The 25,995-nt window shown below is 39.4% G+C and overlaps 1 protein-coding gene across 1 annotated transcript; it reads right to left on the bottom strand.

Moving 5' to 3' along the window:
• Positions 1 to 501: 501 nt before the first annotated feature.
• Positions 502 to 25,642, bottom strand: LRRIQ4 (leucine rich repeats and IQ motif containing 4). The gene is made up of 5 exons (XM_066348035.1): positions 24,620 to 25,642; positions 9,118 to 9,291; positions 7,744 to 7,882; positions 5,763 to 5,959; positions 502 to 654 (listed from the first exon to the last, which is right to left on the bottom strand). Exons 1-5 carry the CDS (start codon positions 25,640 to 25,642, stop codon positions 502 to 504), a joined length of 1,686 nt encoding a protein of 561 aa, XP_066204132.1.
• Positions 25,643 to 25,995: the final 353 nt, after the last annotated feature.

Raw genomic sequence — 25,995 nt, forward strand, 5'->3', positions numbered from 1 at the left:
AAAACTCCATTGACCTGCACACATACATACAAATGAGTGTATGTATAACGACAGAATCTGAGTAAGTTCTCTCGATGGCATCGATGTAAATTTTTTTGGTTTTGTATTGTATTATGTAAGATGTCAACACTAAGGGAGGGTAAAAGGTACATAGACCTCTCTGTACATTTCTTTGGAACTTCCTATAAATATATAATTGTTGCAAAATTAAAGGCTTTTAAAAAGTGGACAGAATATATAAACCTTTGTGTGTCTATCAGATGCTTCTCAATGATCAGCTCATGGCCAGTCTTGTTTTATTTGGACCCCCTCACACTTACTTCTCTCTGGTATTATTCTGAAGCTCTCTATCATTTTATAATAAATATTTCAGTAAGTGCAACAATTTTTTACATAGCCATAATTCTATGAATAATTCTAGTGTAGTAGGCACCCAATCTCTACATATTTTACCTTCTTAATCTATCAAGGTTTATTACCTCACATCATTAATAGATGAAATTATTTCTTCTTTCCCTTTACAGGTTTTTCTTTTACAGCCTTCTTTCTTTTCTTATCTTTTGAAGAAATTTTTTTTTTCTTTCCCAGCTCTAACAGTGCATCAAATTTCCCCAGTCCTTTTCGTACCATCATTCCACGCCACCATGCCTGAATCTGAAAACGAGATAAACCCAGACAGTTTCAGCTGATATCAATGTGGACTGGGGATGGTTACATCTTTTTGTTCTGACATATGGTTTTAAAGATGTGGAGAATGGAACAGTAAACCGTATTTTTTCTCTTTCTCAATTGGCCAGTTATCCAGGAATTTTTTTCAAAAGTATTTAGTGCTGTCATGCACCAAGCACTGCTCTAAACCTTTGGGACAAAGCAGTTATTTATAAATACTGACATCACTGACTCTGGAGCTCACATTCCAATACGGGGAAGAGAGAGTAAATAATAAACTCATGAATGTATAATTAGACAGTGTTAAGTGCCCTGGAGAAAACAGTACACAGTAAGGGGAACTGGGAGCGCCTCTTTCCTGCCTCCTTCTTGTTACCAGACTTCCTGTGCCCCTGCCTACCTACAGCCTGTCCTCCCTGTCCCCTCGCATGAATCTATTTTCTCCCATCTACTCCGCAACATTTCTCCTTCAGTAGTAATTAGACTCTTCACATATTTAGCATCCAGAACTGCAAGAAAATAAGTTTCTGTTGTTTCAGCCACCCGTCTAAGGGATGCGGTTATGGTAGCCTGAGCTAACTAAGGCTCATTTTTCCAATGAGGCCTACCCTGACCATCTCTTTTAAATGGAAGTCTCACAACACATCCACTCACAATTTCTGGCAATCTCAGTTCCAGCTTTAACTTTTTTCCAATACCACTTGTTGCTTCCTAACACAGTATATAATTTTATGTTTTATATTTCATGCTTTTATTCCCATCACACTAAGCTTTAAGTCACATGAGGACAGCAATATTTGTGTTTTGTTCGCTGATATATTTCCAGTGCCTAGAACAGAGTCTGACACATAGTAGAAACTCAATAAATACCATATTTCCCCATGTATAAGACGTACCCTTTTCCAAAAAATTTGGGGTCTAAAAACTGGGTGCATCTTATACAGTGGTTGTAGTTTTTTACTTGCACCTCCCACTTTTTTGCGCTTGTTGTCTTTGCATTCATTGTGTCACACTTGTTACCAGTATATTACAGTAGATTACATTTTGCCATGTTCTGCTCAGAAATGGCTCAGAAAAGATTTTCGTACAGTGCTAAATTCAAGTTAAATGTGATCCAGTTTGCAAAAATGAACGGAAATTGTGCTGTTGAATGTAAGTTTGGTCATCCTTCAACTGAGAACTCAATCTGAGACTGGCTACGGGAAGAAGAAACCTTACTAAAAATACCATGGCAGAAGGCCATGAGAGGCAAGTCAGCAAAATGGCCTGATTTAGAGAGAGAACTGAAAATATGGATTGAAGAGCAAAGGACAATTGGAATTCCTGTGTCCACAAAGATGGTTCAGCATGAGGCAAGAAGAACTGCTGATGAAAAAGAAGTTACTGATTTTAAAGGAAGACACAATTGGTGCTTCAGGTTCATGAAATGGAATGGACTAAGCATGCGTACATGCACCAGGCCTGCCCAAAAGATGCCTGAAAGATATGAGCAGAAGGTCCTGGAATTTCATCATAGTGTCATTCAATGTCGGAAGACACATCAGTTTGAGTTAGGACAGATTGCAAATATGGACAAAGTCTCCCTTCAATTTGATGTCCCAAGTAACAGAACTGTTGATAAGAAGGGGGTGAAACTGTAACTGTGAAGACAAGTGGACATGAAAAGAGCCATTATACAGTTGTTCTAGCTTGTTGTGCTGATGGAACCAAGCTGCCTCCTATGCTGATTTTTAAATGCAAAACAATGCCAAAAGAAGACATTCCTCGAGGAGTGATTGTACATGTTCACGACAAGGGTTGGATGGGTCAGGATGGGATGAAGATCTGGTCTGAGAAAGTTTGAGAAGGAGACCAGGTGGGCTGTTATGCAAACCTGCCCTATTGGTGCTTGTTCAGTTCAGGGCACACAGAACAAAAAACACAAAGAAGATTGCTAAAAAGCAAAAAACAAAACTTGCCGTCATACCTGGATGCTTGACATTCCAGCTTCAACCACTTATGTCAGCATTAACAAACCCTTCAAAGCTGCCATGAGAGACAAATGGAACCAATGGATGAAGTCTTCTGGGGACAATTTAACACCAGCAGGAAGAGTGAAGAAACCAACCAAAGGAGAAGTTTATACATAGGTGAAAAGGTTCTGGGATAATATCAAGATTGAGATAATTGTTGAGTGATTTAAGAAGTGTGACATTTCAAATGCCATAGATGGAACTGAGGACAAGTCAGCATACGAAGACAGTGATTTGTCATCAGACACAGATGAGGACAAGCTAATGGATGGGAGTTTTTACAGCGATGAAGAGTTGTATGAATTTTATAATGAATGAAACTTGAGTTCAATAACTTTATGTAATACATTATTTTTCAAATTTCGGGCCCCAAAATTAAGGTGCATCTTATACATGGGAAATATAGTATCTGTTGAATGAATGAATAAGTTCAGTGGGGGTATACTGCTTTATATAATAAGGTAGATTAAGGGCAGGTGTGAGGATTTTGAGCAGAGACAGAGTCTTGTCCATATCTGGGGGAAATATCTCTGGAAGAGTTAGTGTGAAGACCCTGAGGCAGGAGCATGCTTGGATCTTGGAAACAGACTCAGGATCCTGTTTGTAACTCAAGTAAAGTCAAAATGGGAAAGGTGAGATAGGAAGTGAAAGCAGCAGACCAGTTAGGGTGGTGATTTTCCAGAATCCAGGAGGACAGTATTGCCCTCTAGCGGTATTCTGAAAATTTACAGGGCTTTTTGTTTTAAAGTTTAGCAGTGTTCTATTGTGTGACATGCAAGTCTGGTCCACCAAGGCTTTCCAAGGATGTACAGGCTTGGATAGTATGAGGCAATCTGTTTCAAAACTTCACCTTCCACAAATATCTTTTCTTAAAATGTGTCTGCCTAGGAACACAGCTGCTGATTCTCCATTCCCACCTTCCACTTTGCAGCTGCCTCTCTGAATCTAACTCTGCCACACCTGAATCTAACTAGAGTGCATTGCCCTGGACTCCAGACCTTAGGGACAGCAATAAAAAAAGGAATAATACAAAACAGTATTACTGATGTTAGCTCTGAGGACAGGGTAACCAATCCTGTTGCCTTCCAACTCTTTGCCTTCAAGAAAATTGAAGGCAGACCAATTGATTTGTAGGCTAAGAGCCTGCTATCTGATTTTGGGGGTCATAAATCAGAAAAACTTCAAGAGATGTGTAAGGTGTTGCTATTTAAAACAAAATGTAGTTTAAAAAAACCCAACTCCTCCAATTCTTATCAACTTATTTATGTGAACAAGGTTTCTCAGCACTTCCTCTGTAAAACAAACATAGGCATAGAACTGATGTCAAGGTCTGTCTCATTCTAGCAATAAGTCATATTCATGAAAGGATACTTAAACTATGTGAAAAAGTTTCTTTCATGTGTATATGTATTTCACAAAAATCCTATAGGTCAAATAATTAAACATCAAAAATTTTAATAGATGTTATATTGTTTTGGTGAATTTTAGAGTACAGTACTGATAACTGTAATATGACTAATAAAATGTAATAATTTAGAACATTAAAAATCATTTGGTCACAGAAAAAATTAAATTTTAAAATTTAATTTACATGAGTTTTGTTTTTTTTTGCCTAGAAGTATGAAAGGTGATCTATAAATTACTTAAACTTATATAGTTGAGTAATAAATGTATACATGTATTTTAATATATACACACAAAACATTAAGATCAATTCTGAGGGGAAAATGAAATGAAAATACATGTTTAAGAAGAAAAGATGACAAAATTTTTGCCTGTAAAATAAGAGCTTGTTCAGTATTTTGCAAATTGATATTGACTGACATATCAAATCAAAATGATATTTAGATCCCAGTGGATATATTTAAAATATTGATCTATTTGAAAATGTCCATATTTAAAATTCACTGGAAAGTAAATCCTGTGCAATTATTTCATCTTAGTGGCAAAAAAATAAATACCAATTTTAAAATGTGTAAGACGGTATATGGTTTTTCGTAATGCTTTGAGGAAGTATCCAAAAAGTATTACATTCTCTCAATGTAGTCATTCCTGAATATATACATTTTAAAATACATTTTTTAAATTTTATTTTTTGTATTTTTCTGAAGCTGGAAACGGGGAGAGACAGTCAGACAGACTCCCGCATGCGCCCAACCGGGATCCACCCGGGGCGACGCTCTGCCCACCAGGGGGCGACGCTCTGCCCACCAGGGGGTGACGCTCTGCCCCTCTGGGGAGTCGCTCTGCTGCGACCAGAGCCACTCTAGTCCCTGGGGCAGAGGCCAAGGAGCCATCCCCAGCGCCCGGGCCATCTTTGCTCCAATGGAGCCTCGCTGCGGGAGGGGAAGAGAGAGACAGAGAGGAAGGAGAGGGGGAGGGGTGGAGAAGCAGATGGGCGCTTCTCCTGTGTGCCCTGGCCGGGAATCGAACCCGGGACTTCTGCACGCCAGGCCGACGCTCTACCACTGAGCCAACCAGCCAGGGCCTAAAATACATATTTTAATAGAAATCACTTTCCTCTTTTTTCCTTTATGTTATAGCTCAGGCATTACTTTGATTTATTAAAATTATGTGGTTTCGGTAGGTTATATTATCTCTGAGTTTATTTTCAGGAAAAATGGAAAATGATTGATTTCAGTAGTGAAGGCTGATCGACCTATGTTTTGACAGCATCAGTCTGACTGCTGAGTAGAAAGTATATTTTAGGGGGAGCATGTGTTTACGTAGGGGTGTGAGAAGATGGGGACTTGGACCAGTTGAATAAAGAATACTGAATACTGGCTGAAGTGGACACATTCCTGGTCTGTCTGGGGTATCCTTACATTTCCTTGAGTTTGGGGGGCAAGGAAGAGAGCAACAGGCTCTTATCCCTTTGATTCTAGTTAGTGGCAGAATAGAACTCTGCCCCATAAATGCCTTCATTTCTAAATTTTTAGCCTTATCTAACTGACTTTGTTAAGTCTCTACTCTCAAGGATAAGGTATAGTATAAAGAGCAGCTCATTGGATAATCTGTAACATGGCTAACCTCTCTCTAAAGCATTATGAATATATTATCCAGACATTTTGATGATTTTACCTTTGTTGTCATTATTCTCATATTAATTTTCTCCTTAAGGTATGTAACTATAGCTTCTATGCCTTCAGTGCACACTTCTATTGGGGGTTCTTCCATGGGATTGTCCATCAGTGTCAGAACCTTTAAATTCACTAGACATTCTATATTCTCTGGAAGTTCAGTGAGTAAGTTGTCCTCAAGCAGTAATTCTTGCAAAGCTGAAACAATTTGTTAAAATGATGATTTATCTTAAAAACAGGCAAGATTAAAATGTGAATTCTTAAAGTATTCACAGTAGGGAGCTCTTTTGCTAACATTCACATTACAGCAGGTGTTGCCTTCTGTGTGTCAGAACTAAATCATATACTGTCTATCTCAACAGACTAGATTTTCTCTAGTAGGTAGATAAATTTTGTCAACTACTTTACTATGTTCCTTGAATAGAATTAATAGATATTATTCTAGTTTTAGTAACTCCTCATTGTAAAAGATTAGATCATTTTTAAACTGTAATATGGATGTGGTTGACAATCACACAGACTCATTTATGTTTATATATAGGTATTTCATCTGTATAATAGCACCTTCTGTTGTCTTCTCATGTTCTAGAGAGTAGGATTTGTATTCTTTTTTAAACTATACCTAACAGGTTAACAATAAATTAAAATATCTAAAAAAAAAAAAAAGGAATAAAATAAAATGTGAGTTCTTTGGTCCAGTCACTTTGAAACATTTGCTTCCTACTATGCCATGTCACAGAAGACATCTAATTTAATTAAGCCGCTTGACCAGATGGTGGTGCAGTGGATAGAGCGTCAGACTGGGATGTGGAGGACCCAGGTTCAAGACCCCGAGGTCACCAGCTTGAGTGTGGGCTCATCTGGTTTGAGCAAAGCTCACCAGCTTGGACCCAAGGTCGTTGGCTCAAACAAGGGGTTACTTGGTCTGCTGAAGGCCCATGGTCAAGGCACATATGAGAAAGCAATCAATGAACAACTAAAGTGCCCCAACAAAAAACTGATGATTGATGCTTCTCATCTTTCCATTCCTGTCTGTCTGTCCCTATCTATCCCTCTCTCTGACTCTTGCTGTCTCTGTAAAAAAAAAAATTAAAATAAAATTAAAATAATAATTTAATGAAGCCAACCCTAGTTCTCTAAAGCAACTCATGGTGCTGAAGCTGCAGAAATAAGTACCAGAGACAGGAAAATGGTAAGCACTAAAACATTTTGAGAATGCTTCATATCTCCAGGGACCAAGAACAGGATATAAATGTATGGTCAGGAGCATCACCAAGGAGTACTTCATCCATCCCAGCCTCTAATCTCTGGATGTTTTGTAGGTAGGTAACAGCTACCACTCACTTATTTATCCACCTTTCATGAAAAAAGAATAGTGATCATTTAAAAATATATCTATAAACTTGAACATTCAGTAGAAATCTGGCCCCAGTAGGAGCTCAGCAAAAGCTTGTTAAATGAATGGATGGATTAATGAACATATGGGTTAGCCTAGTGGAAAATGTCTCAGTATTTAGAAATAAATCACTTATGACTTTTCATGTCAATCATGCAGCTATGAAAGCCTCCCTCTCCCTGCTGATTTCACCACTCTGAGTCAATATTTTTTCTTTTCTTCAAGTGACTTAGTGACCTAATGTGAATTTACTATAGGACCCCCAACTCCCCATTCTAGCATGCTGTAGGTAGTCAGTAAATTATTGTTGGTGGTATAATGGCTATATGGAAGAATGCAAATTTTATTAGTAGTTGCTATTTTCTTTTCAATTCCCAATAAATAATCTGCCTTTGTGAGGCTCTTAGCTGTACTAATCAGACACCTAAACTTCCCCACATCACTAGTGAGTCCTGCAAAGAGGTAATGGGATAGGTCCAAGTTCTCTAAACACTGAGATTGATCTTCAGTAAAGCAAAGAAGTCTTCATCGCGGGAAATGCTAGCCTCAAACTCTTCTAGGCTGTGGACTTATTAATATTTCTTACCTTGTGCTTGGCAGATGTTATCTGGAAGTTGTTTAAGCAGATTGTGGCGGCAATCAAGAATTTTTAGGTTAGGCATTGATCCCAAGGCTGCTGGCAAGTACTCCAGATGGTTGTTCTCTATATGTAGCTCTTTAAGGTTCTGAAATAATGTGACAGTATACCATAATGATCCTTACATTGAAAAATGAATTAGAATAACTGGAATCACCTGTAAGTTCCCACACTTTTCAGTGAGGGTTAGTATGCATTGGAATAAAGGAGGGGGGAAACATTTAAAGGATAATCGTGAAAAAATAAAGTTATTTTGAGTTAAACCACTAGATGTGGTTCCCATTTATGTAGGGAAAAGAGCACATAGGAATCTAGTGTTTATTTCACGAGAACTTTAGGGAAAAATAATTTGGATCATTTAACTACACACCTCATTTGCTCCCTTTCAGTAGCTAATTATCTGTGGCAGTTGCCTCAGAAGTGTAATTTCCTCAAATATGAATCCAACATTACCCATGTGGAAGTAGCCAAATGTACAGATAATAAGTTAACTACTTTCAAATTCACTGGGCAAAAGTTTGTTTGTATTGCACCGTAAGACTTTGGAAAGTGTGACATGACATATACATGGAGCAAGATGACAGCCGGAGCTCTATGAGCACAGGGCAAAGGAATGGAGAATCAGGATCAGAAACCTGTGTCATAGGTGAGAAGTATCGTGCTCTATACACCATTGTTCAGTCCCATAACCAGGGATAATGTAGTGGCCCATGCCTACTTTATCAGTATTCAGAGTACAGTACCAGCAGCATAAAAAAAAAAAAACAACTCTTTGAAGTATGCATATAGATAAAGACACACTGGTATGGCTACGTTGAAGTTGTCTTGTTGCTTTGCTAGGATTTAGCACAGTGCTATGGATCCATCTTCAGCAAATCTGGTGCAACGGTGAAATAGACCATGATTTGTTGTTGCCATGTAGGATGGGAGGTCTTACTTCCCAATTAAAAATGATGTCTCCCAGCCATGTCACCTGTGTGATACTTTAACTTCAAAATACTACAACTCTCAGGGGCAACTTATAAAAAGTAGAAACTAAATGAAAAGCCGTATGGCTCAATTTCTGCAAATAAAACTTGCTAAACCATACAGTGGGAAGGAATACGGTATGATATAACCAATAACAATCACAACAAAATGTTCTTAGGCATAAAGCTGGGAGCTGTTCAGGAAGACAGTGGAAGCCTCAAAGTGTAATAATGACTGGAGCTGGAAATCTACTATGGTTGATTCTAATACAGCACTGCCATGCTTTCTCAATATTGGCCAACTTAACAATCAGTAGGCAGGTACTTCCTCTCCTGCTCACTTGGGAAGGCTTACCTGTAGTTTGCTAATGTGATCTGGAACAAAGGTGAGCTTGGCTCCCTGATCTTGCCCAATGTATAATTTCTCTAAAAACTCTAAAGAAAAGATTTTTTCTGGGAATGAAGGGAACTGATTCCCAGTTAGTCCAAGCATCTTCAGTTTTGAAAGTGAGCCGAAGTCTGAAGGTAACTAGAAGTATGCCAAAAAGATAGGTTTCAGGTCAAGATAATTTTTAATGGTAAGAAAATAAATTGGGCCCTGGCCAGTGGCTCAGTGGATAGAAGGTTAGCCCAGCATATGGACATCCTGGGTTTGATTCTTGATCAGGGCACACACAGAAGAAGCAACCATCTGCTTCCCCACCCCCACCTTCCCCTCCTGCAGCCAGTGGCTAGATTGGTTTGAAAGTAGCCCCGGCCACTGAGAACAGCTCCAGTGGAGCTCATCAGCCTCTGGCACTAAAGATAGCTTGGTACTCCAGCATCAGCCCCAGGTGGGGTTGCTTGGTGGGTCCTGGTCAGGGTGCACGTGAAAGTCTAACTCACTAACTCCACTCCTTTCACCTAAAAAAAAAAAAAAAAAAAGAAAGATGGAAAGTAAATTGGGCTTTTATTTTTGAGGCAGATTTCTCAACAAAATATAGAACAATTTAGCAATTCCTGCTAATGATAAGTTTGCACATATGTTTGCATGTTTCCATATTTACACTTAGGGATCTCAAGTTTGGAGTTCCACTTTTTCCCTGAGACTCTCTGCTCTTCACTTTTATGCACTGCTTTAAATTAGGGCAATTTTTAACCTTTATTACAAAGTTTTGAACTGTAGTGTAGCAAATGTTTGACACCACTGAAAGAAAAAGGACTAAATTTATTAGTGTAATGTAGTGGAATAACCCATTGCATGGCCTTGGATGGAGACACAGCCAACAAGAAAAGAATGTTTTGCCAAGAGAATTGTTTTGTGACTTGAAGGCGGGTCACTGAAACAGGTCTATGTGACTGAAGGCAGTTGCTGGGCTTTTCTCAGTAAAACATTCTCATAAGATTTCTGTACTTTCCAAGGTTATCCCTTAAGATAAGGAGAGGAATGTTGTGGGATCCATAGAACAATAGCAATTAATGCCTTCTGATATTATGTTGTTACTAAGCTATCTTGCAGGTGCACTCCATGTATCTTTAAGTAAAAGTTACACTTGATGTTATGCCAATTTCTCAGTAAACAAGCCTTTTGAAGTCTTGTGAATAAAATTAGGACACAGAGCAAACTCGGGGCCATTTGCCTGAGCGAGCGGTGGTCCTTTGCTAGTCCTTGATGATTCTGTCTGTTGATCTCTCTCTCTGCGCCCCCAACTCACAACAACAGTGTAATATTGAAATTATAATATTTAGTTACTAGAACTGATCAATTTAGTGACATGACCTTTCACTCATGGGTTTAACTCATCAATTTTTTTACAAGTATGATTATCTTGTTATCAGGAAACAGTGTCTGGACAGTACTGCCATATACAGGTTGTACACTGCCCAAGTCCAAGGGTGCAGAATGGCACTGTGGCATTCAACAGCCCTGTTACTTCAACTGCACTTACGTAGGTTTTTTTGTATTCAATATTATTCTGTATTAGTTCCAGGCATACAGGGGTTGTCAAACTTTTTATAAAAACCGCCCACTTTTGCAGTGCTGGTCAACCTGGTCCCTACCGCCCACTAGTGGGCGGTCCAGCTTTCATGGTGGGCCAATCGCAGTGCTGTTTGGTTGCGCAGTAGGGACCAGGTTGACCAGCACTGCAAAAGTGGGCGGTTTTTATAAAAAGTTTGAAGACCCCTGCGTGGTTTCCTCAATATTTCAAGTATCCATCTGTCATCATACATAGTTATTAAATATTATTGACTATATTCTCTATACTGTACTTTAATTTATATCCTTGTGACTATTCTATAACTACCACTTTGTACTTCTCAATCCCTTCAACCTTCAGCCAGCCCCCCCCCCGCCCTCCCCTCTAGCTACCACACTCCTGTTCTTTGTACCTGTGAGTCTGTTTCTAGTTTGTTTATTTTGCTGTTTAGATTCCACATATAAATGAAACCATATGGTATTTTTATTTCTTTGTCTGATTTACTTCACTTAGCATTATACCTTCTAGGTCCATCCATGCTGTCACAAATAGTAAGATTTCATTCTTTTTTATGGCCATAACTTAGCAACTTTGAAATTTCAGTTGAAATCTCAGATGGAAGCAAACAGTGAAGACTGTTAGAGCTTGTTCTATTTCTTCCCTCCAGTGAATAAAGAGCAAGGCTCGTGCCCCATGCGGGTTTAGGTAGGCCTTTCATAGGCTCCCAGGTTTTAGGTTTGGAAGGGCCTCTATTCTAACCCTTTAATATGGTGGTTGTATACATTTCATAGACAACCATTCATCCCATAGTTAAATACATCTCCTAGAATGAAAACTTCATTACCTTGGGTGTAGACCTTTAATCATCAGTTTTTCTTCTTTTTCAAGCCAAAATCCGTGTCACTCTTATGTCCATCTATTGGTCTTTATGGCCCTCTGGAACCACATGGAAAAGTCTTATTTTTAAAATGTATGATATGCTCACCTGACCTGTGGTGGTGCAGTGGATAAAGCATTGACCTGGAATGCTGAGGTCGCCTGCTTGAAACCCCGGGCTTGTCCAGTCAAGGCCCAAAGGAGAAGTAACTACTGTGTGTTGATGTTTCCTGTTCCTCCCCCACCTCTTTCTCTCACTATCCTTTCTCTAAAATCAATAAATAAAATCTTTCTAAAAATGTATTACATGCTCACCTATTAATTGTGTTACAGAGATGCTGAGTTTCTTGTAGGAAAAAAAAAAGCCCAGCTATATATCTCAACAACTTCTTAACTTACTTTGAAGGACTATTCCTTAATCTAGCTTTATTCCTAGCTGGGAAATCCTTCCTAACAGTTCCCCGCTTAAACTCTTGGGCTTCCTAATCTGCCACTCTGCTTTCAAGTTCAGCTTAGCCTGTACCTCTCTATATATTGGTGAAATAGATAAATAATTGGCAAATAGGTCAAAAGAAAGCCCTTTGTAGAAATAACCTATCAATAAGTCTCATTCATCTAAATTTTCCATAAGACATTTTTCTTTTTATTATGTAGGATGAAGGCTAATCTTTGTAAACATGGTATAAAATGTTTACAGTTTTATTAATTTTAAAAGGATCAGAACCAGTCAATCAGTCCCAGAGAAACTTATGCTTAAGCTTTCCTCCCAGCTATTTCAGAACTCTTCATTATGCACTTAGATCCCTTCAGTGCAAAGCGCCTACATTCAGTGCAATGCAAAATACTGAGAAAAGATTTTTCAAGCTAACCACTTCATTACAACCTAGTAGTTTTACTCTAGTTGCTGTTGATAGTTTTAATATTTGCTTTTCTTTTTCAAAGCGTATTAAATGTTTAAAGGATTTTTCCCCACCTAGTATATTCAAGATCCATAATTAATCCCATCACAGTCATATTAAAGTATAGTGGAAATAAATCTGGATGTACAGAAAACATACAGAGCATCTAATGAGGATAGTTACTGCTGACACAATAACTGAGCTATAGCCATTTTGCAAATGGGTTTTCTCCTTTAATGGAAATACATCATACAAAAAATATCCATCTACATATCTGGTGTATGTCAGTTGTTTTTACATCTATCTACCTAGGCAAGAAAAAGCTACTGGGCAGACTTCAAAAGCCAGAAACCCATCAGGTAAATAAATCTTTGGGATGAGAGAGAGAAGATAAGGAGCTGGCTTGACTGTGTCATTAAGGATAGAAAAGCCTTGAAAAGTTATAGGAGAGATTAGCATAAGAGGAAACCGAGAAGGGAAGACAAAAAACAAAAAAATCACTGTCATAAGAATTGAAGAATAATAAGCATAAGTACATAGAGATTTTCATGTGCAATATATTTAACATGTCCACATTTCAGTGCAGTTGGCTTGTGGTAAAATTTGGTATTGGATTAGGTTTATCTTTGTTAAGGAGCCATCTGAGTGTGATTTCCTCCTCCACCATGATCTCTTAAAATGTCTCTCAGGAAAGGATTAAATATTACTCATGACTCAACAGGAATTAAGTCAATGTGTTAATCTTTCCAAGAGCATTTTATATTCTGACTCTTTCACTCCAACTGTGGAAGAACAGATTTTATCTACTGTAAAAAGAAGTTCTTTAAAAAAATTTAATTGAATTTATTGGGGTGACATTGGTTAATAAAACTATACAGGTTTCAGGTGCAGAATTAAAGGAATTTCTTCTGTCTGTGGTAGAATAGTTGGGGGATAGGCAGAGGACCTTTCCTGGAACATTTAAATCCTCCAGGTCCTCACAAGACTTGCAAGCAGGGGAGCAGTTGGCAGCAGCAGTTCATCCTGGCTAATCCCCTAAACTAGTCTCCAAGGCCCCCTTTTCTCACTCATTTCTCCTCCATAAGGTTTCTAGAGAGCTAGGGCAGCCCTGCCCAGGCTCTCCTGTTGCTTCTTCTATTCTAGGCCCTTTCTTGTTTCACTGTCCCCAGGGTTTTTTTTTTGGGGGGGGGGTGTTTCCAACCGCCACCCGCCACCCTCCACCCTCCACTCCCCAGTCCCCACTCCCCACTCCCCACCCCTCACTGTCCCCAGTTTTAATAAACTTTCTAAATAACCTGGACTCATTTTATAATTTTTTTCTGCATTAAGTCAAGAATCCATACACTACTGGCTGGCCCTTGGCCGACCCAAAGGGCCAGGTCCCTTGTCTGGTCCTAATCCTTCCTAAGTCTTAAAACTTACTATCAAAATATTTACTTGCTGAAAGGCAGTTTTAAAACTCTATGACTGGGGGAGGGGAGAAAGTGGGGACAAATATATGTGATGGAAAATGGGTTGACTCTGGGTGATGAATACAACAGTTCAAATGCCATGAAGAGGCTCACCTGAAACCTATGTACTCTTCTCAATCAATGTCACACCAATGTATTTAATTTCTTAAAAAAAAACCACTCTGTGGCAATTAGGAAAATAAAATATACACCCAAAGTTTTTGAAATTAAAAATTAAGTGAAAGATTAAAAGAAAAAACACCTTTTTGGCCTAGGATTTTATAATGTATGGGGAACACATGAGACTGGTGTGTGGCCAGGAAAGACAGCTCTATTAGTTGGTTGTGGGTGTTGATTTCCAAAATTCCCTTTTTCTCCCTCTACAGTTGTCTTTTGCTTTTAAAAGAAATCTGTTCTCTTAAATGCTTAAATATTTAAAAAATAAAGAGACAAATACAAGTGTACCCACTACCCAAATCTTCTGTTAATAAACACAATGAAATGACGTCAGAGAAATGGCGCTGTAAGGAACGATGCCAATAAATCTCCCCAAAATTTCAACAAGTTCTTCAACCAGAGACAGAAAAATCTATCCTTAGAACCTCCAGAAGTTCCACACTAAACACGAAGGTATAATTGAGCGAAAAATTGACTAAATATATAATCAACCCCAAAGGAAATAAGGAGGAAGAAACACTCCGCCTTCCTCACTAACCTAAATAAGGGCTGCTTTCACTGGGAACTGAGAGTATAGGAACTAAGGCAGGCATAGGGTATGAATAGAACCAAACTGCGGCACAAACGTCCCAACCAGGCTGTGGCACGGACATCCAAGCCGAGGAAAAACTGTGCTTGTGGCAACCCAGTCAACACAAGCTAACGCTCTTGTCAAATCCAGACAAAGAAAGGCACTTGGGACAGCCATCACCCCCGATCTCCTGGTCAGCAGGCGCAGATAGTAGGCGAGAGATTCCTCCTAGAGCCCCGGGAGTGGGTACCTGTGTTACCGGACAGAGGGGCAGAGTCAGAGGCCTTTCTGTGGGCCGAAACCGAAGTCTCAGGGTTGCCCCTGTGCCCCAAAAAGCAGCACGTGGGGAGTGAGTGGGAGCAAAATTCCCTACACTAGAACTTTTCCGAGCGGGCGGGGCACCTCACCCAGAGTGAGAAGCAGCCGGCCTGATCTCCTGGTCAGCAAGCACGGATAGTGGGCGAGAGATTCCTGCAGGAGTGGGTGCCTGTGTTCCCAGACAGAGGGGCAGAGTCAGAGATCTTTGTATGGGCTGAAGCCCCACCTGATTATAGTAGCAGCTCTGACTGATTGAGCCTTACCCAGAGCCCTGCACTGAGTGGGAATAGAGTGGGAATTTGCCAGCTCTTTAAGCCTCTCACTCTCCAGGCAGAGGCAGCAGCAACCCCATAGCTGGATCATCAGGCTTCTAATTCAGGAAGAAAAGACTAGGAGAGAGGCTCCGGTAATACGGACTCTCTCATTGGCAGAGCCTGCAAATGCTAATGAACCTCGACTGCCAACAAGACTGAAGCCCAATATATGACATCACCATAGAGACTTATCAACTGCAAACCTCTACCTAAGCGTGCCACAGGGGCAGAACCCGGGGTACAGAGTCACCGACCAGGAAGAGGGAGAGAAAAGAAAAAGCAAGAAGATAACCTCACTTTATAACCTATCCCATTTTATTATATTTGTTTGTTTGTTTCTCTTATCTTCTTGTCTTGATTATTTTCTTCATCTTCCAATTTGGTCGTTTAATTCTCTGCTGGTCTTACTCTCTCCTCTCCTTGAACTACACTACCCATAAGTGTTACATCTCCCATTATCTTTTCTTTCTTCTTCCTTTCTCTCTATGAGGGTTGCAATCCAAAACCCTTAACTTTCTCTCTCTCTCTCTCCTTTTATTCTTTTTCTTCTTTTTGTGTTTTCCTCTTTCTTTTTTTTCCCTCCCTCTATATTAGTTTCTTCTTTTCTCCTTTACTTTTCCTCTCATTCAATCCTCAATCACAAACAAATTACTTTATCTGGGACTCAATTTTTTCTTTGTGGCTTTGGGGGGTTTTCCACTTTGCTTATTCAACTCACTAGCACTGCTCAAAACCCTGGCTCTCCACTTTATCTAGTTCTTGCTCCACTAAATACAATAGTACTTTTAAAATTTTTTCCCCTTTTTCCTGTTTCCCTCTTATTCCTCTCATCATATCTCTTAGTCAACCATCACCTAAAAGCAAATCATTTTATTCTTTATTCTTGACCCAAATTTTTTCCTTTTTTGCATTTTGTGGGTCCATACCTCCTTTTTTGCCCCTTTATCAATTCTCCCCACTCAGGCCCTCCATTATAAGTAGTTTTTGTTCTATTTAGCACAATATAATTCACAGTTTACCACAAGATTTTCTTAAGAAGGGAGGGAGAGAAGAGGAGAGGGAAAAAAAAAGGGGGGGGATAATCATTGTTTTATTTATTCTTTTTTATTTTTAACTTTTTATTCTTTATTAATTCTTATTAATACTATCAACAAAACCACCCTCAGATGCCATTAAGGAAAAATAAATAGAATATGATGGATTCAAAAGACAGAGAAGTAGCACAGATAGATGAGGAAAAATCTATAGAGAAAAAATTAAATATATTGGAAACCTTGGAGCTAAATTACAGAGAATTTAAAATAGAAATCCTAAAAATACTCAGAGATATACAAGAAAACACAGAAAGGCAATTTAGGGAGCTCAGAAAACAACTCAATGAACACAAAGAATATATTACCAAGAAAATTGAAACTATAAAAACAAATCAAACAGAGATGAAAAACTGAATTCACACGCTGAAAAATGAGGTAACAAGCTTAGCTAATAAAACAGGCCAAATAGAAGATAGGATTAGTGAAATAGAAGACAAGCAACTTGAGGCACAACAAAGAGAAGAAGAAGGAGACTCAACAATTTAAAAAAAATGAGAAAGCCCTACAGGAATTGTCTGACTCCATCAAAAAGAATAACGTAAGAATAATAGGTATATCAGAGGGAGAAGAGAGAGAAAATGAAATAGAGAACATATTCAAACAAATAATAAATGAGAACTTCCCAAGCCTGTGGAAAGAACTAAAGCCTCAAATTCAAGAAGCAAACAGAACACCGATTTTTTTTTTTTGTATTTTTCTGAAGCTGGAAACGGGGAGAGACAGTCAGACTCCCGCATGCGCCCAACCGGGATCCACCCGGCATGCCCACCAGGGGCGACGCTCTGCCCACCAGGGGGCGATGCTCTGCCCCTCCAGGGCATCGCTCTGCCGCGACCAGAGCCACTCTAGCGCCTGGGGCAGAGGCCAAGGAGCCATCCCCAGCGCCTGGGCCATCTTTGCTCCAATGGAGCCTTGGCTGCGGGAGGGGAAGAGAGAGACAGAGAGGAAGGAGGGGGGTGGAGAAGCAAATGGGCGCTTCTCCTATGTGCCCTGGCCGGGAATCGAAGCCGGGTCCCTTACATGCCAGGCCGACGCTCTACCGCTGAGCCAACCAGCCAGGGCCAACACCGAGTTTTTTAACCCCAACAAACCTACTCCAAGGCACATCATAATGAAATTGGCACAAACCAATGACAAAGAAAAAAGTCTCAAGGCAGCCAGGGAAAAGAAGAATACAACATATAAAGGAAGGCCCATTAGATTATCCTCAGATTTCTCAAAAGAAACTCTACAAGCTAGAAGAGAGTGGACCCCATGTTTAAAGTCCTGAATGAGAGGAACTTTCAGCCACAAATATTATACCCATCAAAGCTATCCTTCAAATATGAAGGAGAGATAAAAACATTCACAGATACAGAAAATATGAGGGAATTTATCATCAGGAAACCCCTACTCCAGGAATTACTAAAGGAGGTTTTCCAACCAGATACAAAGAACAACAAGAACAACAAAAAACTGCAGGTAAAAGTTCCACCAAGAACACAAAAAAACTAAATTTAAACTGTGACAACAAAAAAAAGGGGGGGGGGAGAGGATGGAGATTAACAGTAACAAAGAACGATGGAGTGCAAAAGTACTCACAAGATAGTGCACTACAATGAACAGGGTAGGAACCCTTTTCATTACTTAATGGTAACCACCTTTGAAAAAACCACCACAGAAGCACATGAATTACAAAAGATAGCAACAGAGGAAAGATGTATGGAATACAACCAAACAAAATCAAAAGATAGAAAAATGAAAGAGAAGAATCAAACAACACACAAAACTAACAGAAAGCAATCTATAAAATGGCAATAGGGAACTCACAAGTGTCAATAATTACACTAAATGTAAATGGATTAAACTCACCAATAAAAAGGCACAGAGTAGCAGAATGGATTAAAAAAGAAAATCCAACTGTATGCTGCCTACAAGAAACTCATCTAAGCAACAAGGATAAAAAAAAAAATCAAAGTGAAAGTCTGGAAAACAATACTTCAAGCAAATAACATAAAAAAAAAAGCAGGTGTAGCAATACTCATATCTGATAATGCTTACTACAAGACAGCTGAAGTACTCAGAGACAAAAATGGTCATTTCTTAATGATTAAGGGGACACTGAATCAAGAAGACAGAACAATTTTTAATATATATGCATCAAACCAAGAAGCACCAAAATATATAAGACAGCTATTTATTGACCTTAAAACAAAAACTGACAAAAATACAATCATACTTGGAGACCTCAATACACCGCTGATGGCTCTAGCTTGGTCATCCAAACAGAGAATCAATAAAGATATATTGGCCTTAAACAAAACACTAGAGCACCTGGATATGCTAGACATCTACAGGACATTTCATCCCAAAGTGACAGAGTATACATTTTTCTCCAGTGTACATGGATCATTCTCAAGAATTGACCATATGTTGGGCCACAAAAACAACATCAGCAAATTCAGAAAAATCGAAGTGGTACCAAGCATATTTTCTGATCATAAAGCCTTGAAACTAGAATTCAACTGCAAAAAAGAGAAAAAAAACCCACAAAAATGTGGAAACTAAACAACATACTTTTACAAAATGAATGGGTCAAAGAAGAAATAAGCGCAGAGATCAAAAGATATATACAGACAAATGAAAATGACAATATGACATATCAGAATCAATGGGATGCAGCAAAAGCAGTGATAAGAGGGAAGTTCATATCACTTCAGGCATATATGAACAAACAAGAGAGAGCCCAAGTGAACCACTTAACTTCACACCTTAAGGAACTGGAAAAAGAAGAACAAAGACAACCCAAAACCAGCCGAAGAAAGGAGATAATAAAAATCAGAGCAGAAATAAATGAAATAGAGAACAGAAAAACTATAGAAAAAATTAATAGAACAAGGAGCTGGTTCTTTGAAAAGATGAACAAAATTGATAAACCCTTGGCAAGACTTACCAAGGAAAAAAAGAGAAAGAACTCATATAAACAAAATCCAAAATGAGGCCCTGGCCGGTTGGCTCAGAGGTAGAGCATAGGCCTGGCATGCAGAAGTCCTGGGTTCGATTCCCGGCCAGGGCACACAGGAGAAGCGCCCATCTGCTTCTTACCCCTCCCCCTCTCCTTCCTCTCTGTTTCTCTCTTCCCCTACTGCAGCCAAGGCTCCATTGGAGCAAAGATGGTCCAGGCACTGGGGATGGCTTCATAGCCTCTGCCTCAGGTGCTAGAGTGGCTCTGGTTGCAACAGAGCGACGCCCCAGATGGGCAGAGCATCGCCCCCTGGTGGGCGTGCCAGGTGGATCCCTGTTGGGTGCATGCGGAAGTCTGTCTGACTGCCTCCTTATTTCCAGCTTCAGAAAAATACAAAAAAAAAAATCCAAAATGAAAGGAGAAATCACCACAAACATCATAGAAATACAAAGAATTATTGTAGAATGCTATGAAAAACTTTATGCCACTAAATTCAACAATCTAGAAGAAATGGATAAATTTCTAGAACAATACAACCTTCCTAGACTTAGTCAAGAAGAAGCAGAAAGCCTAAACAGACCAATTAGTAGGGAAGAAATAGAAAAAACTATTAAAAACCTCCCCAAAAATAAAGGTCCAGGCCCAGACGGTTATACTAGCGAATTCTATCAAACATTCAAAGAAGACTTGGTTCTTATTCTACTCAAAGTCTTCCAAAAAATTGAAGAAGAAGCAATACTTCCAAAAACATTTTATGAGGCCAACATAATCCTCATACCAAAACCAGGCAAGGATGGCACAAAAAAAGAAAACTACAGACCAATATCTCTAATGAATACAGATGCTAAAATATTAAACAAAATACTAGCTAATCGAATACAACAACATATTAAAAAATAGCCCTGGCCGGTTGGCTCAGCGGTAGAGCGTCGGCCTGGCATGCAGGGGACCCGGGTTCGACTCCCGGCCAGGACACATAGGAGAAGCACCCATTTGCTTCTCCATCCCCCCTCCTTCCTCTCTGTCTCTCTCTTCCCCTCCTGCAGCCAAGGCTCCATTGGAGCAAAGATGGCCCGGGCGCTGGGGATGGCTCCTTGGCCTCTGCGCCAGGCGCTATAGTGGCTCTGGTCGTGGCAGAGCGACACCCTGGAGGGGCAGAGCATCGCCCTGGTGGGCGTGCCGGGTGGATCCCGGTCGGGCGCATGCGGGAGTCTGTCTGACTGTCTCTCCCCATTTCCAGCTTCAGAAAAATACAAAAAATACAAAAAAAAAAAAATAATACATCACGATCAAGTGGGATTCATCCCAGAATCTCAAGGATAGTTCAACATACGTAAAACAGTTAACGTAATACACTATATCAACAAAACAAAGAGCAAAAACCACATGATCTTATCAATAGATGCAGAAAAGGCATTCGATAAAATACAACACAATTTTATGTTTAAGACTCTCAACAAAATGGGTATAGAAGGAAAATATCTCAACATGATAAAGGCCATGTATGTTAAGCCATCAGCTAACATCATATTAAATGGCACAAAACTGAAGGCTTTGTCTGCTTAAATCAGGAACAAGACAGGGTTGTCCACTCTCTCCACTCTTATTTAATGTGGTGCTAGAGGTTCTAGCCAGAGCAATCAGAGAAGACAGAGAAATAAAAGCATCCATACCTGAAAACAAGAAGTAAAGGTATCACTTTTTGCAGATGATATGATCCTATACATCGAAACCCCAAAGAATCTACAAAAAGACTACTAGAAACAATAAGCCAATACAGTAAGGTCGCAGGATACAAAATTAACATACAAAAGTCCATAGCCTTTCTATATGCCAACAATGAAACATTAGAGAACAAACTAAAAAAATAATCCCCTTCACGATTGCAACAAAAAAAATAAAATACCTAGGAATAAACATAACAAAGAATGTAAAGGACTTATATAATGAAAACTACAAACCATTGTTAAGGGAAATCAAAAAAGATACAATGAGATGGAAGAATATTCCTTGTTCTTGGATAGGAAAAATAAACATAATCAAGATAGCCATATTACCCAAAGCAATATACAAATTTAATGCAATTCCCATCAAAATTCCAATGACATTTTTAAAAAAATGGAACAAAAAATCATCAGATTTATATGAAACTATAAAAAACCCCAAATAGCCAAAGCAGTCCTAAAGAAAAAGAATGAAGCTGGGCGTATTACAATACCTGACTTCAAACTATATTATAGAGCCACGACAATCAAAACAGCATGGTATTGGCAGAAAAATAGACACTCAGACCAATGTAACAGAATAGAAAGTCTAGAAATAAAACCACATATATATAGTCAAATAATTTTTGATAAAAGGGCCAACAACACACAATGGAGAAAAGAAAGCCTCTTCAACAAATGGTGCTGGGAAAACTGGAAAGCCACATGCAAAAGAATGAAACTCGACTACAGTTTGTCCCCTTGTACTAAAATTAATTCAAAATGGATCAAAGACCTAAATATAAGACCTGAAACAATAAAGTATTGTACATAGAAGAAGATATAGGTACTAAACTCATGGACCTTGGGTTTTTTTTTAAACATTTTTCAAAAATTTTTATTTATTAATTTTTTTTTTACAGAGACAGAGAGTGAGTCAGAGAGAGGGATAGACAGGGACAGACAGAAATGGAGAGAGTTGAGAAGCATCACTCATTAGTTTTTCATTGTGTGTTGCAACATCTTAGTTGTTCATTGATTGCTTTCTCATATGTGCCTTGACCGCGGGCCTTCAGTAGACCGAGTAACCCTTTGCTGGAGCCAGCAACCTTGGGTTCAAGCTGGTGGGCTTTTTCTCAAACCAGATGAGGCCGCACTCAAGCTGGCGACCTCGGGGTCTCGAATCTGGGTCTTCCGCATCCCAGTCCGACGCTCTATCCACTGCGCCACTGCATGGTCAGTCTGGACCTGGTTTTAAAGAGCATTTTATGAATTTGACTCCAAAGGCAAGGGAAGTAAGTGAAGGCAAAAATAAATGATGGGACTACATCAGACTAAGAAGTTTTTGCTCAGCAAGAGAAAATGACAACAAAATAAACTGACAGCCAACTAAATGGGAAATGATATTTTCGAACAACAGCACAGATAAGGGCCTAATATCCAAAATATACAAAGAACTCATAAAACTCAACAACAAACAAATGAACAATCCAATAAAAATATGGGAAGAGGACATGAACAGACACTTCTCTCAGGAAGAAATACAAATGGTCAACAGATATATGAAAAGATGTTCATCTTCATTAGTTATTAGAGAAATGCAAATCAAAACTGCAATGAGATACCACCTCACACCTGTTAGATTAGCTATTATTAACAAGACAGGTAATTGCAAATGTTGGAGAGGCTGTGGAGAAAAAGAACCCTCATTCACTGTTGGTGGGAATGTAAAGTAGTACAACTATTATGGAAGAAAGTATGGTGGTTCCTCAAAAGCTGAAAATAGAACTACCTTATGACCCAGCAATCCCTCTACTGGGTATATACCCCCAAAACTCAGAAACATTGATACGTAAAGACACATGTAGCTCCATGTTCATTGCAGCATTGTTCACAGTGGCCAAGACATGGAAACAACCAAAAAGCCCTTCAATAGAAGACTGGATAAAGAAGATGTGGCACATATACACTATGGAATACTACTCAGCCATAAGAAATGATGACATCAGAGCACTTACAACAAAATGGTGGGATCTTGATAGCATTATACGAAGTGAAATAAGTAAATCAGAAAAAAACCAAGAACTGCATTATTCCATACGTAGGTGGGACATAAAAACGAGACTAAGAGACATTGATAAGAGTGTGGTGGTTGGGGGAGGGGGGGGGAAGAGGGGAAGGGGAGGGGAGGAGCACAAAGAAAACTAGATAGAATGTGACAGAGGACAATCTGACTTCAGGTGATGGGAATGCAACATAATTGAATGCCAAGATAACCTGGACATGTTTTCTTTGAACATATGTACCCTGATTTATTGATGTCACCCTAGTAAAATTAATAAAAATAAAATAAAATAAAAAAATAAACACAATGAAATACTGCAATTAAAATTGTATTTCTTGGCCTGACCCATGGTGGCGCAGTGGATCAAGCATCAACCTGGAACACTGAGGTTGCCAGTTTGAAACCCTGGGCTTGCCCGGTCAAGGCACATATGGGAGTTGATGCTTCCTGCTCCTCCCCCCTTCTTTCTCTCTCTCCTCTCTGAAAATTGAATAAAGTCTTAAAAAAAAAAGTTTAATTTCTCCACAATTCCCCTTCTCACTGGATTCCCAGAGGCAGCCACTACGAGGCATGTAGTGAGTTTTTTCCAGGCCATATTTTTAAAGTTATATGACACATATAAATATCCATAAAATATGTTGTTGTATATATGTGTATTTTTGTGTAATTAGAAATTTATAAGTGACATCATAGAATTCTGCAATTTGGTGTTTTCCTTTTTATAAAATAAACATTACCATTTTGAGATTTAATCACGTTGGCACCTATAGCTCCAGTTCACTTATTGTATAATATTCCACTGTACGACTATACCACAATTTACTTGCTCTTTTCTCTACTGACTGACATTCAGACTGTCTCCCAATACCTTATGATTATCAAAAATACTATGATGAATTTGTGAGCAGGTCGCCTGCACACACGGGAGAGAGTTCCTCTAAGGATAAAGTTGTTTTCGCAGTTTCCCATGAATGGACCATTAAGGCTCAAGATTGTATGTGTCAGAAAAATTTCCTGTTTAACAGGAAATCCTGTTAGGCGGCAGTCTTTTTTAAGAACATAGACCCTGGAGCCCCGCAGCGCTGGGTGGGGAGCCTGCCGCCATCACTTACAGGTGTGTGGCCTTGACTTGTTAGTTATGCCGCTTGTGCCTTGTTTCCCTCATATGTCACAGAGAATTATATTACGCATGTCAAAAATTATTGTGAGGAATAAATGAGATAATCTATGTAAAAAACGTTTTGCTCAGTGGCTGACATACATATTAAAAATAATCATTAGCTACTATTTATAATTAATATTGTTATTTGCAGGGGAGGGGGGAAAGTAATATAAATGATCACTTTGTTGGATATATTTGTTAACCCTGGATTTTCGCTCATAAAGTCAGTTTGAATTTTCTGATGATTAGACCTAGAACCACAGGAACTTAGAGCAGGAAGGGCCTTTGATGAGAGCAGAGTGGCCGCCAGGGAGGGAAAGACTACCTGACATAGTTTATTATCATCCAGTGCTAGGATCTCCAGGTTCTTCAGAGCACAGATCTGCGATGGCAGGCTGTCCAGATGATTCTGACTGAGATCCAGGAAGCGCAGGCTGACCAGCCGCCGGACGGAGCGCCGCAGCACCCGCAGGCCCGTGTTGCACAGGTAGAGCAGCTGCAGTGAGGTCCACTTGCAGAGGAGGTGTGGCACCTTCCCCAGGGGGTTCCCGCTCAGCCCGATGTCCGTCATCTCTGCAAGCTCCTCCAGTGTGTGTGGGATGCAGTGGATGTGGTTGTGGGATACATTCAGCACCGACAATTTGCTACACTTGCACAGAGAATCAGGTAGAAAGTACAGGCTGTTATGAGCCACATAGAACTTCTGCAGCCTGGTCAGGTTCCCTATCTCTTCTGGGATGACTGTTAATTTGTTCTCATCCAGGTCGATGATCTCCAGGTTGGAGAGAGCACAGAGCTCCGGTGGAAAAGCTTCAATTTGGTTTTGCTGCAGGTAGACCTCCTTAAGTTTGGTCTGGTTCACAATTTCCACAGGCAGAGATTTCAGGTGGTTTCTAGACAGTCCAAGCAGCTCAAGATGGTGAAGGTGTTTACAGATTTCGGTGGGGATCTGCCCCAGGTTGGTGCCGTAGAGGCGGAGCTCGCGCAGCTGGCGGAGATTGCTGAGTATGGGAATGGAGGAGGGGAGGAGCAGGTTGTCGCTCAGGTCCAGGCCCTCCAGGTTGCTGAGCCTTCCTAGCGTGGGGCACAGCTCGCTCAGCTTGTTCTTGTTTAGGTAGAGGATTCTGACATTCTTTAAATACTGAATATCCTGGGGGATTTCTTTAATTTGGTTATTTTCCAGATGCACTTCTTCTAACTCTTTTAATTCTAAGATCTCCAATGGAATGGTAGCTAAGTTCTGATTAGAAGCATCAATGAAAAATGTTCTATCAGAGATATGCTGTGGATCATATTTCTGATGTATTTTAGATGCATGGTCTTCTGATTTTATGATGTCATTTGACATGATTTTGATGGAAAATTCAAATATTCAAAATCTGAAATATTGTGAAAAGAAAAAGAATTGGAGTTTACCTTGGTATCCTTAACAGAGGCATAATAAAATTTTAGTTGATTAAATTTAGTACTTGATATTATGACACAACACATAATGTAGGTTTTTGTGTTTCATATTGGGAGAAAAATTAGTATGGATGACTCTCCTAATAGGTTGACTAATATGACAAAGAAAAAAGATTGTCTAATTTAAATTTATTATTATTGAGAGAGAGAAAGAAGAAGAAGGGAGAGAGATGAGAAGCATCAACTTGTAGTTGTGGCACTTTAGTTATTCATTGATTGCTTCTCATACGTGCCTTG

This window comes from Saccopteryx leptura, chromosome 8 (genome assembly GCF_036850995.1).
Source record: "Saccopteryx leptura isolate mSacLep1 chromosome 8, mSacLep1_pri_phased_curated, whole genome shotgun sequence".
In the NCBI taxonomy this organism is placed as follows: Eukaryota; Metazoa; Chordata; class Mammalia; order Chiroptera; family Emballonuridae; genus Saccopteryx; species Saccopteryx leptura.

Bases quoted from the DNA above. Each gene is read 5' to 3' on its own strand.
- LRRIQ4 (XM_066348035.1), bottom strand. From the start codon at position 25,642: ATGTCAAATGACATCATAAAATCAGAAGACCATGCATCTAAAATACAT. The intron at 9,292-24,619 runs GTAGTCTTTCCC...GCATACTTCTAG, and splicing joins ATGATAATAAACTATGTCAG to TTACCTTCAGACTTCGGCTC. The intron at 5,960-7,743 runs GTAAGAAATATT...AAATTGTTTCAG, and splicing joins TAACATCTGCCAAGCACAAG to CTTTGCAAGAATTACTGCTT.